The 18,970-nt window shown below is 38.1% G+C and overlaps 1 protein-coding gene across 1 annotated transcript in view; it reads right to left on the bottom strand.

Moving 5' to 3' along the window:
- LOC105442246 (MAM and LDL-receptor class A domain-containing protein 2-like) overlaps positions 1-18,970 on the bottom strand; it is a 91,869-nt gene that overhangs the window by 60,854 nt on the left and 12,045 nt on the right. Inside the window, exons 6-24 of the mRNA XM_030994050.1 lie at positions 18,383-18,473; positions 16,914-17,051; positions 16,182-16,330; positions 15,352-15,471; positions 14,053-14,293; positions 12,993-13,219; positions 12,402-12,534; positions 11,332-11,481; positions 10,620-10,903; positions 9,746-9,836; positions 8,780-8,929; positions 8,015-8,152; positions 7,029-7,253; positions 5,306-5,449; positions 4,104-4,363; positions 3,371-3,455; positions 2,001-2,150; positions 968-1,119; positions 81-279 (exon numbers count right to left, since the gene is read on the bottom strand). Coding sequence (XP_030849910.1) covers positions 81-279; positions 968-1,119; positions 2,001-2,150; positions 3,371-3,455; positions 4,104-4,363; positions 5,306-5,449; positions 7,029-7,253; positions 8,015-8,152; positions 8,780-8,929; positions 9,746-9,836; positions 10,620-10,903; positions 11,332-11,481; positions 12,402-12,534; positions 12,993-13,219; positions 14,053-14,293; positions 15,352-15,471; positions 16,182-16,330; positions 16,914-17,051; positions 18,383-18,473 — 3,127 coding nt within the window. The remainder of the gene's footprint in view (positions 1-80; positions 280-967; positions 1,120-2,000; positions 2,151-3,370; positions 3,456-4,103; positions 4,364-5,305; positions 5,450-7,028; positions 7,254-8,014; positions 8,153-8,779; positions 8,930-9,745; positions 9,837-10,619; positions 10,904-11,331; positions 11,482-12,401; positions 12,535-12,992; positions 13,220-14,052; positions 14,294-15,351; positions 15,472-16,181; positions 16,331-16,913; positions 17,052-18,382; positions 18,474-18,970) is intronic.

Below are 18,970 nucleotides of genomic sequence, written 5' to 3' on the forward strand. Positions count from 1 at the left end.
TTCTGATATCAATAACTCAATTTTCATCAAAAGTGGATTTAGCTCCTTCTAGAATTAACTCTTCATTTGCTAATACTCACAGTCATGTCCACAAGGACCACTCCTGTAGTCTACATCATCAATCCCAATGTCCCCCGTGTCTGTTCTATCCCCGACCGATGCTTCAAAGACAAGGCGATGTCTTTGGGACGTTGTGACCTCTGCTTGCGCTGCGAACCATTTGTCACCACGGTTACCTGAGATGCTTGATACTTCATTTTGTACACCATCAACATCCGACTGTGTTTAAAGATCAATATAAATTGTTAAACTATAGTAGTATGTTTGTTTAAATGACTACAGTGGATGTATACCATGCACATGGGAGGGGTACGTGGGGAGGGGGGAGAAAAGAAGTAGATGAAGATTTGCAGGGGGTGATTTGCTACTATTCACACCGGTGCATTGCACCCCTACTCCCCCTTCAATGAGCTATATGTGAGTAGAATCAAGGGATGATGTATGCAGGTTCGATGCTCCCTCATTTTGCATACAATGCTAATGATATATTTGGGGAACACCCACTCCCATTAAACTAATTATGTTGAAAAGATCAATGTTCCTGTTCTGGATCAAGAAGATCAAACTTACCACAACTCACCCCCCCCCCCCCCGCCCCCTCCTAATCCCCCTTGTTCTTCATGACTTCTCCGCTTGTGTTATTCTCATGTTATATAATGAAACATGTATTATTATTCCAACTTTGATATGGTTGTTTTCCATTTGTATATTTTTAGTGAAAGTTTGAATAAAGTATCTACAGGGATGCCAGTTAGAATTGATCAGAGGGCCTGAAAATCACCTAGAATGAGCTGATTTGTACACAAAAAAGCCATAACTATGGGCTGAAAATAAATCACCAAGGCCTGAAAATTGGCATCCCTGTATCTAAATATAATTAAAGAAATAACAATTTTAAAAAACTTACCAGAATTCTTAATGTATCTACTCCAGCTCCATACATGTGGTAGTAAAATTTCCAGCAGACGATACCACTTGGATCTTCAGAAAGTATTTTGGTATACAACTGGGCTTTATCTCCTGGCGACTGCTCAGATGAATCTATGTACATGTACTTGCCTGTGAGGGGAAAACAAGAATAAATAATCTTAAAGCCCCACTGCACTACTTATAGCTACTTGCGCCCTCTATATAGCAAAAAATGCCTAATCAGTGCCTAATCAGTGTTTGTCCCCCATGATCCTCTTTTTCTTATATTAATTGAGAGCTTATTTGATGAGATAACCACCTGTCAGTGATCCTTGCAGGGAGGTCTAATCTCCCCGGCCAAACTAGTGCAGACAGCCTTTAAATTAAATCTGTTTAATTTGTCATATACAGTGAAACCTGTCTATAGAACGCCACCCAAGGGAGAGAAGATATTAAAAGTAGTCTTTACAGACAGGTGGTCTTTATGTTTGGGTTCCTTTAGTTCATGTTTCAATGAGAAACCTTTTTCAAGGGAAACAAAAAAAAAGTGCTCTTTGTAGACAGGTGGTCGCTAAACTAGGTTTGGCTGTAACACAGTTTTTTTTTCATTTTCGTATCTTACCCCTGATCCTTTGTTTAAAATGCATATTCTTTTAAATGACTTTTTATTTTCTTACAAGTATATGATTTTAAGCATGAGCATATGATTTTAAGTGGATTCGGTGAGTTACAAATCTCATATAGTATTATTATTATTATTAAAACAGCACAAAGCTGTTTGGTAACAAATATATTTTTTCCACTCAAACATTAACAAAACAGTGATAAATAAATAGAGCTATATTTCGAGAATAAACATTGATAAAACGCATTGATAAAAAGAACAGCAAAATTGGTACGTTTACAAGTACATTTATTTAAAAAAGGTTGAAATTCAAAATAAATAAAAGAACATAAAACCGGATATTAGTGGGGGATTGAGTACCTAGAACCCTTGGAAAAAGATTTTGGTCTATTTTCTGGTTACTCACCGTATGTAGTCCCATATGTGTGATCTGATGTTGGTCCTGTCCCTGCAGACAGAGTACTTCCTGATCCTTGTAGCCAATCAAAATCATCCCTTGATGCTTCTTGTGCATAACTACATATGTCATCGTGTTGAAAGTCACATGAATGCGTCCCTAATTACAAAATATAATACACGAAAACTCGTTGTATAAAATTGAAACCCCCATTTGACTTTCACTTCTCCTACTAAGCCTAAAGTAAACACTAGCTCTAGAAAACGTAATCCCCCTGCCGAGACCTTGGCGAGGTGATAGAGAGAGAGATAAGCATGATAGAGGGAGAGAGAAAGGGAGAAAGAGTGCTAATTTTCACAATTAAAATTGTTGTTATATCGCCAATTCTGGGTCATTTTGCTTTGTTTGAACTTTCATTATGGTCTTCATCTATTAATTATAAGTGACTTTTGGACATGAACATATCTTAAAACAAGTAATATATATATTTCCTACTTCTCATTTCCTTTCAGACAGAGCCCCTTGTAAGAGTTTGTTTACACTATTACGTAAGATGATGAAGAGTACAGCTGCCATCTCTCACGCAGAGCTGCACTGCAGCTCTGTCAAAGTTTTAACGAGAGAAAAGAAATTGGGGTAGGGATACCCTACCTGATTTACATGGGTTCCTGTGTTAGAGTGGTGGGGTATAGTTTTAACGAGAGCTTTTCGAAACATATGTTATCATGTTGAAAGTCACATGTATGCGCCCCTGATTACAAAATATAATTGTACATACCATAGTGACTAGTAAAGTAATGTTTGATATAGTAAAGATCACTTTAAAGTAAACATTATAGGGAATAGTATAAAGTATTTCCAAAAAGATAATATAGTAAACAAAGCAAGCACTTTAATCAGTTACTTCCAATGAGAAGGGCTCTACATAAAACAACAGTTTTATTATACAGTAGCTAGGCTTGTGGTTGCACCATGTGAGAGGGGGGGGGGGAGGATTGGGGAGACCTGGAAGGACTCTGTAATTTTTCTTTCTTGAGTGTGTGTAGTCCTGAAAATGACTGTTGGTAGTCTTGAAAAAGACTATTGCCTATCTTTCTTGGCAATTACTTTGCAATGATGCTGTCAGAGTCAGATAATCTGGGCATATTACATCAAGTACCTATAACTATATTAGTTCAGTTCTATTGATGATAACTTTGCCATCAATGGCAACTACCATGGTAACAGGGCTCAACAGCCAATCGAAACAAGGTTTCGATGGTAGTGACCATTGATGTCAAAGGAACCATCAATGGTAATTTCTGTGCAACGGGGCTCTAATTATGGGACAACAAATGTATTTGAACGAAAGTTAATCTAATTAAAAAGTGACGTCATACCGGTGCATTCTCCTTCCATCATATCAACATCGTCGATGGCCATGTCTCCTGTAAATGAAGTTCCTTGGACCGCTTCATAAACAACCTGAAATATAATAACAATAATATACTGAAAAAACTAATGATAATAACAATATTCTGCTTTTATATAGCGCTTATACAGCTACGATGTCTCTAAGCACTGAACAGATCTATTTTCCTGGTCATTGGATTCAATACTTGCCCGCACACACTCTGTGCACAATCTCCACTCCCTGGGGAGTGTTCCAGCTAGGCGTTACTTGTCTCTACAGTAATATCAATGATTGCCTTTTCAGTTAGAGGACAGTTTCAAAGATACATTGTATGTACACAAGATTATTTGAGTCACAGACGGAAGGCCAAAGGTGTGGATGGAGCTTGTCTATTATGATAGGCTCCACCAACAGAATACTTCTCCATCTCTCTATTTTCTATCCCCTTCAAACGTGACAGTCTCTTTCGGGACTACCCACATGGTGACACAGTAAATCTAATAAATACAAGATAGTTTAGCAAAATATTGTGGCACTTAAAAAACTTTATAGAACACGGGCGGGATCACCTTGATCATAGACTTAATATTACCCCAAATCGTCAATCAGATGTCAAATTACAACTTTTTCTTCACCGTTGGGCGTTTTGCGTTCCAGATGTATCTTTTTGTTCCATTACATTTTGATCAACTACCTGAACTCATGTAAAAAGCTCTTACCCTAAACTCATAAATGTCAACCACATCAACATATCCTTCGATCCACTGATTGCCGCTAGACCCGGTCCTGGTCCAGACAGGGAGGTCTAGAGCAGTCTCGTTCCTCTGTAGGTATACATTCAGGGTCGCGATGGTCTGACCAAACATATGGAACCAGAAACCAACGCAGTATTTGCCTGGAGGAGCGAAGGGGCTTAGGAGCCGGGCTTTGTCTCCGGTGAGTTCCGATGATGTTTCCAAGTACATATAAAAGCCTTCGGCTGGATATGGGAAAAATAATAACAATTTAAGTATGTGTTTAATTACCCCAGCAATTACCAGATACCCATTTCAACCGGGATGGAGAGTGGCAAATGTGGATTAATGTCTAGCCAGAGGACATTGGTGCCGGGCTGGGATACAGACCCTCAATTAACCCTTGGATGGAGAGCATGCAGAGACGCCAAGTTCAAAGATCTGCAATGTGTGACATTTTCATTATTCGGCGCGCGAGCGCATGTGCGAGGGTTTAGCACATGTATAAGGTATAGCGTTTTTTTTTAAATCTAGCGCGCGTTGTGCGTGAGAGCGTTTTCAGACCCTCGAAATGCGTGATGTCACGCCTAATGCGTGACACTTGGTAGCTCTGTGAGAGTCGAGTGTATGAACCACTATACCACGACACCTCCAATAAAAAGGAAACTGTAGAATATCTCATGATACCCTCTCAAGTGGTTTAGCTTGCACATTTTAAAACAATTACTAATCATGCTGGAGTGAAATTATGTCAACCTCTCGGTCTATTTAGCTTTAGATCACAATGAAACATAACATCCCATTATAGGGCTTCACGTCCAGTTGTAGTTCAAATAAACCAGAAAATTTATATCATGGTACGTGTAACATCATGATCTCACGATTACCCCATTGCCTACAGGAATCGCATGGTTCCTGTATAAAGGCTTTAGGAATTACAGAATTCAGTTGTGAAAAGGTTATTTTAAAGAAGCAACAAAAACAGGAAAATATAACAGTTCAGGATTGAAGAATCCTGCATCAATTGATTAACCAGTGAGTTTTAACTTTCTGAAATAGTGAAAACCCTATTAAAGCAATGAAAAATTTGAAATTCTAATTTCTTTATTATGGTTCTATGATTCAGGCCGGCCGGGCTCTCTTTTGATTGATGATGATAAAGAGGATGCAACAGCAAGATGACTTACACGTTCCTGTAGTGTGATCAAACGAAGGACCTGTTAGTTGAGATGATGTACTTCCAGTATAGCGTCTCCACTCTTTCTCAGCATCAGTAGCCTGTGTATAACCACATAGACCATCCTCAAATGTACATGCCCATGGGCTAGGCTCTGTGAACAAAGATAGAAACAAATATATGATTTGGTTTTATTTATCAAGGGCAGCCTATGGAGGACCTGCTCATCAGGAAGAACCTACTCTGAGAGGTTACCAAAGCAACGGAAGAGGGATTGGTCAACCACGGCTTCGGTTCAAGGGCATGGTCAAGCGGAACCTTAAGCAGAGGCAAGTCAAAATCAAGACTTGGACAATTGCTTTAGGCCAGGGAGCTTTAAAGCTGTGACGTCATAAAAATCTATTTTTTTAGAATTTCTCAATTTTTTCTTCATTTTCCGAAAGAGCATCAAAAATAACTTCCGAATGTCGAAAACCAATTGAATATGTTAAGTATTGTCTAAGATATGACCATCTTTTCGACATTCGGACATTATTTTTGATGCTCTTTCAGAAAATGAAGAAAAAATTGAGAAATTCTAAGAATAGATTTTTTATGACGTCACACTTCACTTACACTCTATTGAGGACAGGTGTTAGGTGAAAGTGAAGGTGGTCATTGTCGCTTCGCCACAGACAGCTACTACTAGCCTGATTGGAATTAACTCTTTACATGACAGCCATATTCTGTGCCACATTGTATTCATCATTGGATGATATACCAAAGGCTTTAATATTACTCAATTGTTTCCAGTGTATGATTAATCTATACCAGTGTAAAAAGGGTTGTCATGAAGCTACGGTAATCAAACCATAAACAGATAATTTCGCAGTCATTGTGTTGCACGAAGCAATCCTTCCCTCAATTTGGCAGGGTTAACACATGAGGGAGATAGAGAGAGTGTGTGCGGGGCGGGGTGTGTGGGTGTGTGTGTGCGTGTGAGTGTGGGTGTGGGGAAGAGTGGTTTTTTTTGGGGGGGGAAGAGAGTGTGTGAAGGGAGAGTGTGTGGGGGGAGGGGAGTCGGTGTGTGTGGAGGCGGCAGCGGCGGTATATGTATAAGGGGAGAGAGAGTGTGGGTGGGGAGTGTGTGTCGAAGAGAGTGTTTTGGGGGACAGTGTGTGTGTGGCGGAGTGTGTGTGGGGAAGAGTGAGTGGGTGTGGGGGGAGAGTGAGTGTGTGTGGGGGAGAGTGAGTGTGGGGAGGGGGGAGTGTGTGTAGAAGGTGGTGGTAGGGTGTATAAGGAGAGAGAGAGTAGGTGTGGGGGAGTATGAATAGGGGAGAGTGTGTGTGGAAGAGAGTCACGTTATTTGGGGGACAGTGTGTATGTGAGGAATTGTGTGTATGGGGAGTGTGTGTGGGGGAAGAGAGTGTGTAGGGGGTAGTGTGTGCATGTGGGAGGAAAGAGTGTATGTGTGGTGGAGTAGGTGGTTATTTGTATTATGTTACTGATTTCCATTTTTTCTGTGCTGTCATCAATAACTAAGAAAATGAAAGTCTATACAATTACTGTACAGAGCAAATTGGAGAGGACCATGCAAGATACCTCACAGTGTTGCCAATGTGCGTCTCAAATTCATAATTGTTTTATTTGTATAGGTTAACCCACTGACTGCTTCATTCATTCATTCCCATTGGCTTAATATACTAGCCACCCGGTTCCAGCAGGCAATGGGTGAAGCTTATTGTATCTCTCACCTTGACAAAGTGATGTGGTAATACTGGTATCATCTATGGCAGTATCAGCCGAGCCCCCAGATTCTCCACTGACTAGGAACAAGATCTGGAATTCTGTCTCTGACTGAATGTCAAACTGACCCATGAACCAGCGGTCAATCGTTCCCTCGGTCAATGAAAACATGACCACAGGCTCATAGATGCCTGGTGGGTTAAACTGCCGCAATGAAACTGTGAGGGACACCACTGGAATAAAAGAAATTAAAGAAGACTCAGTATAACATCTTTTTGTTTCTGTATCCATACTGATGTGTCCCTCAGATTGGTATTCAAAGAACAGAAGAACTCTGAAAGGTTGTATTTGTTGTTGGTACTAGTCTAATGCCGTTCATTCATTATTGAATATACACGCCATATCTACAGTTTTATAAGAAAAATCAGTTATCCGTAAAGAAAACTGAATATAAAAATGTTGTAATGATATAACCAGTATCACAATATATTAGGAGTCTCTAGATGGTTTACAACTTTGTAACCTCTGAAAGGTTTGTTCAGATATCATGAAGGTATCATTCAATATTTTTAGAACAAAGATATTTGTTCCCCCTCATCCCTTGTTCCTCTCCCTTTCCCATTCTTATCTTATTTCCTTCCATAATTTGCACCATTATGATAACCTAATATACATAATATGATAAAATTATATCGATTTGTAATCCCCCGAAATAGGCCATATCAGTATCTTCCTAAATACCCTGTGATTGGTATTACTGTGGCATTGCCTGGTACATATTTCATACACCTAGATTTTCATGGACAGAAAAGATAAAAAATGAAGAAGTGTTTAGAAAATCAAGAGTAAAACGATTACTCATTAAGACAATAAGAAAAAGGCAAATGCAATTTGTTGGTCGAATTTAAATGGGTACAAAGCAGCCATCTGCCTCATGGACCCCCCCCCCCCCCACCTCCACCCACCATGTGTAGCTACGCCCATCATTTCTTACCTGGACTGTATGGAGCTATGGCATGGTACCAGAACGAGAAACAATCGCCTCCAGAGGTCGTTGCGTCAAATATCTCACTATATAGAGTAGCTGTTTCCCACGGTACCATATGGTTCCCCTTCGAGTAGAGGTAATAACCTGAAGAAAAATACAAGCAAATTTTTCAGTACTTGTTATGTTTTGAGTTGTGTTATGACATTGGGTTTGTTTTAGCTCTACTTGCAATAAGTTATAGGTTAGCATTCAAATTAGGTATTGTGTGAGTCCCGGGACCCTGTTGCATAAAACTTACCACTAATGATAACTTTGCCATCATTATTAATAACCATGGCAACATCAATTATATGCAAATAAAATCAAGGTTTCCACAGAAAATACCATTACTGTTAAGTTTTAGGCATTGTGGGGCCAAGAGTTGACTTAAAAATTTGGTAATATTACAAGGAGTAATAGTGGTAGGAGCAAGTTTCATATCATATAACCATGACTAGGGTAGAAGACTCACACCCTCAAATTGGTCTTCAAGGCATTTAAGACTAAAATTCAAATTCAAGTTCAAGTTCAATTTGATCATGCACAGTTACATGGTATAAACAAAAAATTCTGGCTTTTTCTTTAATTTATATAACATCAATTAACATATATGTGCTATCAAATTATACAAAATCAGGAATAAATGCAACACAAAATTTAACATAAGTACAAAATGGTATGGTATGATATGAGATCTTTTTTCAATGGAATAGCAGTTGACATGTGGTGTACCTTCTGATGTGCCTGTAGTGTGATCGTTGGACGGTCCTGTGTCTTCAGACACTGTGCTTCCTGATTCCCTTATCCAGGGATCTTCATCCTCTATACCATCATCAGCACCCATCCTCCAAGAACACATATCACGATCAAAACTACAGTGACCTGCAAGATGAAATACAGTGAAACCTGTCTATAAAGACCACTCAAGGGAAACCAGACAAGTGGTTTTTATAGGCAGGTGGTCTCTGTAGATAGGTGGTCACTAAATCAGGTTAGACATAATATACAAATAACAACTAAATTAGTCATACACCTTGTAACTGATTTTTTTTGTAATATGAGAATAAAAGGTGGATTGCGTGAGTTAGGACCTTTGTTGATTATTTTTTAGATATAAGCTTTAGTATGTTACATTTTCAAGGAACATTAATTGGGACAAATCAATTTGTCCATACTTAAAATACTACAAAATTGTTACATATCAAGATTTGAGGCCTCTGATTGGTCAAAACTGCAGGCATATAATTAATTATAGTGAAACATACTGATGGGGTGAAGCTCAACTTGAACTTCTACTTTATTATCCTTTTCTCCTTCTCCTTTTCCCTTTCTCTCTTCTCTCCCATTCTTTTATTTCAAAATGTTTTAACCAGTCAGCTGGGGTGGGTACATGCCCCTCCTGTAGATACACCACTGATGGCAATACACAGAAACAAAGAAAACATACATAAGCATGTAACAACTAGGCGTTCTGGCGTGCGCCTGTAATCCAGCTTACAGTGGAAGTTACAAACTGATTCAGCCGAGGACGCAGGTTCGAAACTGAGTCACGTCTTTCGGACAGTGACGTTAAAGGTCGGTCCCCAGACGTAAATAACCATATATGATTGATACACATCTGTAAAAACCCAATTACACACACACACACAACACTGGAATTGCAAATTTGATGATATCTTGAACTAAAAGTTTATTGACCTTTTGGATCACATGGTCCGGGCATGAATCCGACATCGTCTATTGTAATGCCTCCCTCGCTGGCGCCTCCTATAAGGCCTTCTATTACAGCCTAAGAGATAGAAATACAGATAAATAAGAGATCAGTCATATTTCGATGGAGATACAGAGAAATATAAAGTGAGGATAGGTTATAGGGTAAACACTCAAAGGCATAAAATAATCTTCTTCTTCAAATTGATAACAAATATCTTCCTTAAAAAGACATCACTATTCTCAAAATCTGGAATTTGTTCCAACTTTGTATAAAGTTCCTCCACTAAAGATCCTAATTGATCCTAGTTCATAATGACGTTTGGAACTATTGAAATCAAGTCCTGAATGTTGTGATTATTTGTAGAAAATAAAAAAACTTGTAGAATTTTTAATTTTTAATTCACAATCTACATGTACCTGCACCTATGGTCACCCACGTTATATATAGGCTCGTTCGGACATGCCACGGCAAAACTGCAACATTTTATTTATTATAATGAAGTATACGCTTCAAATTTTCTGTATCTAATAACACAGAGCTCAGTGAATATGTGCAAGTTCTTTGTTGCACACAGTTGCCATTTAGTTACATGTTTAAAAAAAGTGGAGGCCCTTTTTCGACCAAGCATTGACTGTATCATACAAATACAGTCACGAACACAAATCAAAAAGTGCTGCCCCCCCCCCCCCCATTCCAAGCCATATTTGAATTGTTATAATTATTTATTTTTGTTTTGACTCTTTACCATTTCTTTTTTTAGATTTTTCTTGCCTGCTTGTGAGAAAAAATTGCAACCCCTTCCCCTTCCCCTAGCTCCCCCTCCCTTCCCTGGCCAGATAATTCAAGATCCATTATCACCTGATATGGAAGCGTGTTGATGAAAGTTGCCCCCGCAAACCACCAATAGTCGCCTCGGTTCCCGCTAGTTGACCACAGTGGATCGTCCGTAATAAACCTGGTTCCATTATCCATCCATTGCATGTAGATATTGAGGGAGCCAACGTCTGCCTCATCTAAATGATACCAGAAGCCTAGACACTCGGCCTGGCCGTCGATTGGAGGGTTGCGCTCAAAGCCCAGTAGACGTCCTCGATCACCACGTTGGTTTGTACTATCTCGCATGTCAATGTAGGCATAGCCACCTATAAATCAAGTATGGTGATGCAGAGATAGCCCCTTACATATAATATACATGTACTCAATAGCGTTTAATATCGTAATCTTAACAGCAATAAGCTATACAAGTTAAGGTTATACAAAGATAACATAATAAAAAATAGGATAAAGTATTGACTAATGAAACGCTAATGTTGAATGTTGCAGAGATATATACAGTATTAAAAGGTTGTGAATTTAAAGCCGATTATAGACTATTGAATCATGCTCTGGAAGAAAGATAGATGAAAATCATTTAGCGATTACAACAGGAAGAATATACTGAACTTGATTACAAAATAAAACATGTAGTAAATATGAAAAAAATGAAAATACGAGAAGGAAAGCATAAAATCAAAGTACAGTGCATTAGAACAAAACTAAATCACTGCTCTCATTCATTTTACATCCTTACCAATAACAGTGCCAGTGGAGTGGTCCGGAAGAGCCTTATTGCCGCTGCTGCCATAGCGACTGTCACTCCCAGATCCCCAAAACCAATCAATTTCATCATACACATCTTCTTGTACCCAGTCACAGAGGTCAAAGGTGAAATGACAAATATCTGCAAAAGGTCAAAGATGAAATGACAAAGAACCATAGCAGAGGTTAAAGGTCAAATGACTTATATCTGCAAAGAACCATGATAATGCTACGTTTACATAATGTTCCCGGCGGCCAATTTTTGTTAAGTCTCCCCAAGTTTTTGTTATTATACTTTTAATTCACGTTTTGGTGCGTTCACCCCCTTTTACTACGGCCTTCTATTTTTTGACAGCTTAAAAATCTGGTCCGGCGTCCACGGCATTAACGACCGGTCACGTTTGCCCATACCTCCCCTGGCATTGTCTCACGTCCACAGTGGCCTGAAACGTGATTGCCATGGCTGCCGGGAACATATAAGCCTAGCATATAATGTACACAAATTAGCAGAGAAAGGAAAACAAAGATGTTCCTCTCCATCCATCTGTATTAAATTTTGTGATATATGTTTGAAAAGTTTTTTGAGGTAGAAATAGTCAAAGTGTACCATGCAATCACCTGAAAAATTATTTTGTGTACAGCTAGAATTCATGAATTCCACCTCAAAATAGTCGATCTGGCATTCCAAATGTATAGGGAAACAGTTAAGGAGTAAGAAGAAAATAAAACATAACATAACAAAACTGTAGTATAGTGCTCAACCGGAAACCAAGTGACTGAGTTCTGGGCGCCCTATTCTTTGTAAGTGCAAAGGCGAACAGATGTTTTAATGTTCACTGAGAATGTATTCAATTCTCTTTGTGGAAGTAATATTTGAAGCTCAAATTTGATAGCCACATAAATGGAACTCTTACATTACAATCAAAACGTGATTTTGTGATTGGTACACCTTAAATTTGCAAGGAGTCCATTCAGTTTACAAGACTGACAAAAGATTTAACTGAACATATGAAACCTAAATAAATGAAATGAAAAAAACAACTTTCTTGAATGATGACTTACCGGAGTGACCTGTGCAGTCCCCAGAATAGAACGTGATGTCATCAATGTTGATATTGGCTTCATATGTCAGACCTCTTACACTAGCATTCAGTAGTACCGTGTAGGACTCTGCATCAGATATATTTAGGGTGACCTAGAAGGACAAACAAAAATAGTATTATAATGTGAAAAGGGGCATCAATTAAGACACACTTCTGCAAAGATTTCCCCAAAAAATGTGTTTGAAGACAAATATTGATAAAAGATTGCATAACTAAACGGTGGTAGTCATAAAAACATAATGAGTGATGAAATAATGATGATAAATAACATAAAAACAGATATGCTTCAGATAAATGATGATGGTAATATAATAATAACATATTAATAATAACAATTATTTCAATAATAACACATTTACGATAGTTATAATAATGATTATGACGACATTACTAATGATAATGATCATCATCATCATAGTAATATTAATAATATTATGAACAATCCCAATAACATTAATGAGGATCAAAAGAGAAAATAAAATAATAGATAAATAATTTTTTTTTTAAAGATGACCTACAAAAATGAATACAGCCTAAAGGTATTACTCACCAGTGATTGTTTCCAAGAAGCTCCTTGATTTCCACTGTACGATACGAGAGTTGTAGGGACTGGGTCTGTGTTGGGCAAGACCTGCACATCTAGATTACCCGTCATCTCATAATGTAGAAAGTAATAGAACTCTAGACATTGGATGGAATCGGTGAGGAATTCTGGTGACTTTAGAATAGCGTTATCCCCGACGGAGCTACCTGATGGGTCCATTACAGCATAGACACCTAAATAGACCATAGGGTATCGATAAAGAACAACAAATAACAAAACATTATCATGATCATTAATGTTGTTAATATTAATAGAAGCAGTGGTAGTAGTAGTAGTAGTCATGATAGTAGTAATAGTAGTAGTAGTAGTACTATTAGGAGTAATTGTAGTAGTAATAGTAGTAGTAGTAGTAGTAGTAGTAGGAGGAGGAGGGAGAGGAGGAGGAGTAGTAGTAGTAGTACAGTAGTAGTAGAAGTAGTAGAAGCAGCAGCAGTTGGCCTGGAGTAGTATTGTGTCCTCAATAAATTTCCTAGGTTTCTTGTGTTTGCAAAGTTTTATTACTATTGTAGATTAGAAATATATAACATCATCTGAGCTGCAGTGATCTAATTTAATTGGCCGATTTGGGACTCTACTTACATGGATTACCGTGGTAACAAGTTGCCAACAACTTGTTCAGGATTGCACAAAATATTAAAAAACAATGTTTTAAATCCAACATTCATAATTTTATGAAAAAGGAGATTTCATTGATGTCCGCCAAATTTAACATATGTAAATTATTGTTAGGCACCTTCGAGTCGTCGCCCCACTCACGATGATCCCATGGACAAACCCTCTCAAGGCTGCTCTGTACCTGTGCAGGTATACACACCTCTCTATGTCTGTTTCTTTGGTCATACCTGCTATCCATCTAATCCTTTGCCTTCTTCTTCTCATTTTACCCTGCATTTTGCCAAGCATGATATCATGCTTCAGACATTTGGATCTTACAAAGAAATAGATAAATTTGTGACCTTTACAGCATTCCACCAAATAAAGAAAATGAGAAAGCCATTTTTCTTACCAGCTAGGGTCTGTTTGGTATGATCTGCAGAGGGTCCCCAAGGATCCGCAGGAGGACCGGCCTCACCCCGGGAACGAGTCCAGTCAAAGTCATCCTCATCCCGTACATTCTTCCAAAGGCAGTAGTCATTCTCAAAGGTGCATGTACCAAGTGACTCGCAAGGGCCATCGTTAAACTTGATATCATCAATACTGATGGATCCATCCTTGGTTATATCCACACTCCTCCCAAGGAACGTAATCTATAGTGACGAAAGATACAGTCAAAAGTAGACATGGGCATGGTTTCACGTAACCATCATATGTACAATTCCATGGACATCCTATCAAAACATGTGTTAAATCATATGCATTTCAAAGGGATAATTGTTTGGTTTGAAGGTTTATTTTACTTGACAGCTATGAAAGTATGTGTATGCTTGTAAGTAAGCAACAAAAGGACCGCCAGCTTGAAGTCGTCTCTGAGAACTTATCGTTTCATACAACACTGCCATCATATCGGTTGTTCGACAATTGTACCAACGACAATTGCTCCATGACTACTTCCTACATTGACCCAAGTCTTTACAATCAAACCCTAGACCCAACATGAAAATGTAGACCTAACCCTAACCCTGAACCTCCTGTGAGACATTCATTTAGTTGTTCATTCATTGTCACATTGAGCTTTCCATACACTCCATCATTTCCATTTCTTCAATTCTTCTCCCGATGCAATCATTACTTCTTTGGTCCTTTACTTATAATACTCAGCTTTCATATAGCGCGAATTACAATTAAGTCTATAAGCGCTTCCAAACTTGGAGATTATTACCCCAGCTTTAGCTGTGCTGCCATTTCGGTGCTCTAGCATTTCAAAGAATTAATTCCTGCCATGTACACATTTACATCACCTGGTTGGAGTACGGCAAATGAAGATCAATGTCTTGCCACAGGACCTACATGTAGATTCATTCTTCCCTACTAAAAGTGGTAGTATTTTCTATTATTTCCTCTGTACATAAACACAGGACAGGGGTGATAGTGAGCAGCTAAAAACACCCACCCTTGAGTAAAAAAAAAAAGGATTCAGGAAATAAAATGGCATCTAACAACATTCCCCCCACCTTTCGAGTAAGAACATTTGGAAAAAAAATAGGGGAAAATAGGGGGAAAAGGGGTAAAATCGGGGAAAAAGAAGAAGAAAGAAAAAAAATTCAGGAAGAAAAAAAAAATCAGGAAAAAAGAAGAAGAAAAAATTGGGTAAATATCAGGCCTGCACAGGGTGATGCATTTACCATCAGCTTGCATTGATACTCACCTTGAAATCTTCAGTGACTGAGACTGGAATCTGGAAAGCCAGCCATTCAGTTGATAGAGTCATCCCTGAGTAGGACAGAATAACCTTGGTCTGCCCTGATGGTACACCTACTTGATTCACCTAAGGAGACAATAGATGACAAATATGAGTATTATACTAAAAATGTGCTGTAATAATATCATTATCACCATTGTCATCATCCTAATCATCACCATCATACTCACTTTCATCACCATCTCATCATTATCATCTTAATTCTCATCATAATCACTATTATCATCATCATCATCATTACCATCACGATCATCATCAACATCATTATCATCCTCACTATCATCACCATCATCATCATCCTCATTATCATCCTAATTCTCATCATAATCACTATCATCATCATCATTATCATCACGATCATCATCAACATCATCCTCATCCTCACCATCATCATCATCCTCATTATCATCCTAATTCTCAACATAATCACTATTATCATTATCATTATCATCACGCTCATCATCAACATCATCCTCATCCTCACCATCATCATCATCCTCATTATCATCCTAATTCTCAACATAATCACTATTATTATCATTATCATCACGCTCATCATCAACATCATCTTCATCCTCATCATAATAATCCTAATCCTAATCTTAATCATCACCATCATCACATTTATCATCACAAACATTGTTATCATCCTCATAATCATCATCCTCCTCATCATCATCATCCTAATCTGAATCATCCCTATCATCCTCATTATCATCATCATCACCATCGTCATCAAAAATAACATTATCATCCTACTCCTCCTCATCACTTACCGTAAGACTAACACTGGTAGGATTATTCATGTAGAACCATACTTTGAGACATCGATCAGAAACCGTTCCTTGGGAGAATACACCAGACTCCAGCACCCCATAATAGTTCAAATTCTGGACGTTACTCAGGTCAAGAAACATGAAATGACCTGAATGGGGGAAAAAGGGAGTTTGATGCTGCTTGTAAGTATCAACTTGCATGGTGATGTAGATAAACAGTAGTTTTGTGGGTGCACCATGTGAGAGAGAGGGAGGATTGAGGAGTTCTGAAAAGGACTCTCGGTAATCATTTAGGACTACACACCCTCACGAAAGATTACAGAGAGTCCTTTTCAGGACTCCTCAATCCTCCCTCTCTCTCTCTCACATGGTGCACCCGCAAGCCTACTGTATAAAAGGGAGTTTGTTTAAAACCAACATAGGAGGGATATTTACTTTGAAACTTGCAAATAGGAATATAGTATTTCAGACAAAAAATATAAATGACAAAAATTGTCCTCTTGGCTGGACACTAAAGAGTTTTTTCAAATAATGAAGGGTTAAAGTCTTTAGTATATTGTTGCTTAAGCAGACCAGTATTTAAGCCCATATCAGATTGACCTCACTATTACATACTCACTAAATAAATGTAACATTTATAAAAGCAAAGATTAATGGTATAGTAAGTTAATCGCATTCAGATTAAAAACTAAGCAGACAAGCATTGATTTTTTATGGTTAACATTTGCATACCTTTTGATAATTGGTATGTTGCATCATACGGTGGGAGAACATCCGATGAGAAGGAAGAGGGTGTCGACACTTGCCATGGCAATGTATCAGTTGGGGATTGTGTGAAACCGCACTGGCCATTCTCAAATCCACAGTAACCTTAGTGAGTTAACAAGAGAAAGGGAGAGACAGAGTGTGAGAGACAGACAGGGTGAGAGAGACAGACAGAGTGAGAGAGAAAGAGAGAGTGAGAGAGAAAGAGAGAGAGAAAGACAGAGAGAAAGACAGAGAGAAAGACAGAGAGAAAAAGAGAGAGAGAGAGAAAGAGAGAAGGAGAGAGAGAAAGAGAGACAGAGAGACAAAGAGAGGCAGACAGACAGAGAGATATATATTTATACATGTATATATAGAGAGAGAGACAGATAGATACATCTTAATGTTAACTTTACAAGGTTATGTATAGGTCAGAGCAGGGAGGTGAAAGAACAGGAGGCGAAACTATTGTAATTTATTCAAACGCATTCTTGAGTTCTAAAGCGTAACAATGGGATGTGTAACATTCCACTTGGCTTTGAAGTTCCATGCTCCGAACCGCGCTTCCACTGCGGGGAATTTCGGAAGCCAGGCACCAGTTTTACATTTATTACAAAATATTAAATTACCGGCAAAATTACAGTGTAAATTGAAAACTTTATATGGGAAATTTATTGGGAATAGTGCATCAAACAAATTTTCAAATTTAGAACTCCGTCCTGCCTTTAAATTGTGTGCCAGAGTTGGTAAAAGAAAAATTACATCCCGTCAAAAACTCAATATTTTAGGATGATGCGCGAATTGGTGCATGCTTTAATGTCCCGTTATTTGATCCATGATTTACAATCTTCAATAACATTAAGTTTGCTAATGCGTGTTTTCGCGTGTTTTTTGTATTTTTCAAGTTTAAAAAAGAATGAAATTACACAAGTTTGTGTTCGCTTGTTCCACTCTTTACACATTCAACAATGGATGAGAAATCATTGGAAGGGACAGCGAACAGTTGCTGTGATACCATTTTCTGATGTAGGAATTCTAAATCCTAAAATTGCATGCGCTCTTTTATCTCACCACCTGGTCAACAGCTGCAGATTAGCGCATAACTTTCCGGCGGCTTGGAGCATGGGGTCAAAGGAGAACGGCTTGATTCAAGTCCTTCTCTATCACGTCCCTGGTCAGAGTTGCTATTTAATTACTGTGGTAGCTAACGCCAAGCAGACTGAACACTCATAATTATAATGCAAGTTGACTGAATATAAAATATATAAAATCACAATAATTCAGTGTTCACTATCTTTCTTGAAATTTCCTGTAAAAGGCCCATTCCTAATATAAGTGGTAGTTCAAGCAGTGAAACATCATATTCAGAATGTTCACTTTTTCTCTATTTTTGTTCTCCTTCTTTAACCCGTTGACTACAATAAAGAGCAAAAGGTTTATTGTCTTGTTGTACTCACTCGGTGTTCCGCACGCCCCAGTCGTGAAACTGATGTCATCCAAAACAAGGACTCCGTCATAACCACTCCCTCTGACACCTTCAAATATCACCTGCATGGCAGAAAGCAATCCAATTCAATTCAATTCAATCAAGTTCAGTTCAATTAAATTCAACTGAGTTCAGTTCAATTCAATTCAATTCGATTCAACTAAATTCAACTGAGTTCAGTTCAGTTTGGTTCAATTCATTTCAATTATTTTTAATCCATTTTAATTCAATTTCAATTTAATTCAACTAAATTCAACTGAGTTTAGTTCCGTTTGGTTCAATTCATTTTAATCCAGTTCAATTCAATTAAACTGAGTTCAGTTCAGTTCAGTTCGGTTCAGTTCAGTGCAGTTCGGTTCATTTCAATTCAATTCAATTCAATTCAATTCAATATCAATTTGATTCAACTACATTCAATTTAATTCACTTCGATTAAGTTCAATTTAATTAAATTAAATTTCAAACACTTTCAAATCATTGCAATTCAATCCAAAATGGTTCTAACTAGATTAGAATATTTTGATTGCAATTATTTATGGTACAATGTCAAGTGAAATGT

Source organism: Strongylocentrotus purpuratus, unplaced genomic scaffold (assembly GCF_000002235.5).
Source record: "Strongylocentrotus purpuratus isolate Spur 01 unplaced genomic scaffold, Spur_5.0 spur5_scaffold_20, whole genome shotgun sequence".
Lineage (NCBI taxonomy): Eukaryota > Metazoa > Echinodermata > Echinoidea > Camarodonta > Strongylocentrotidae > Strongylocentrotus > Strongylocentrotus purpuratus.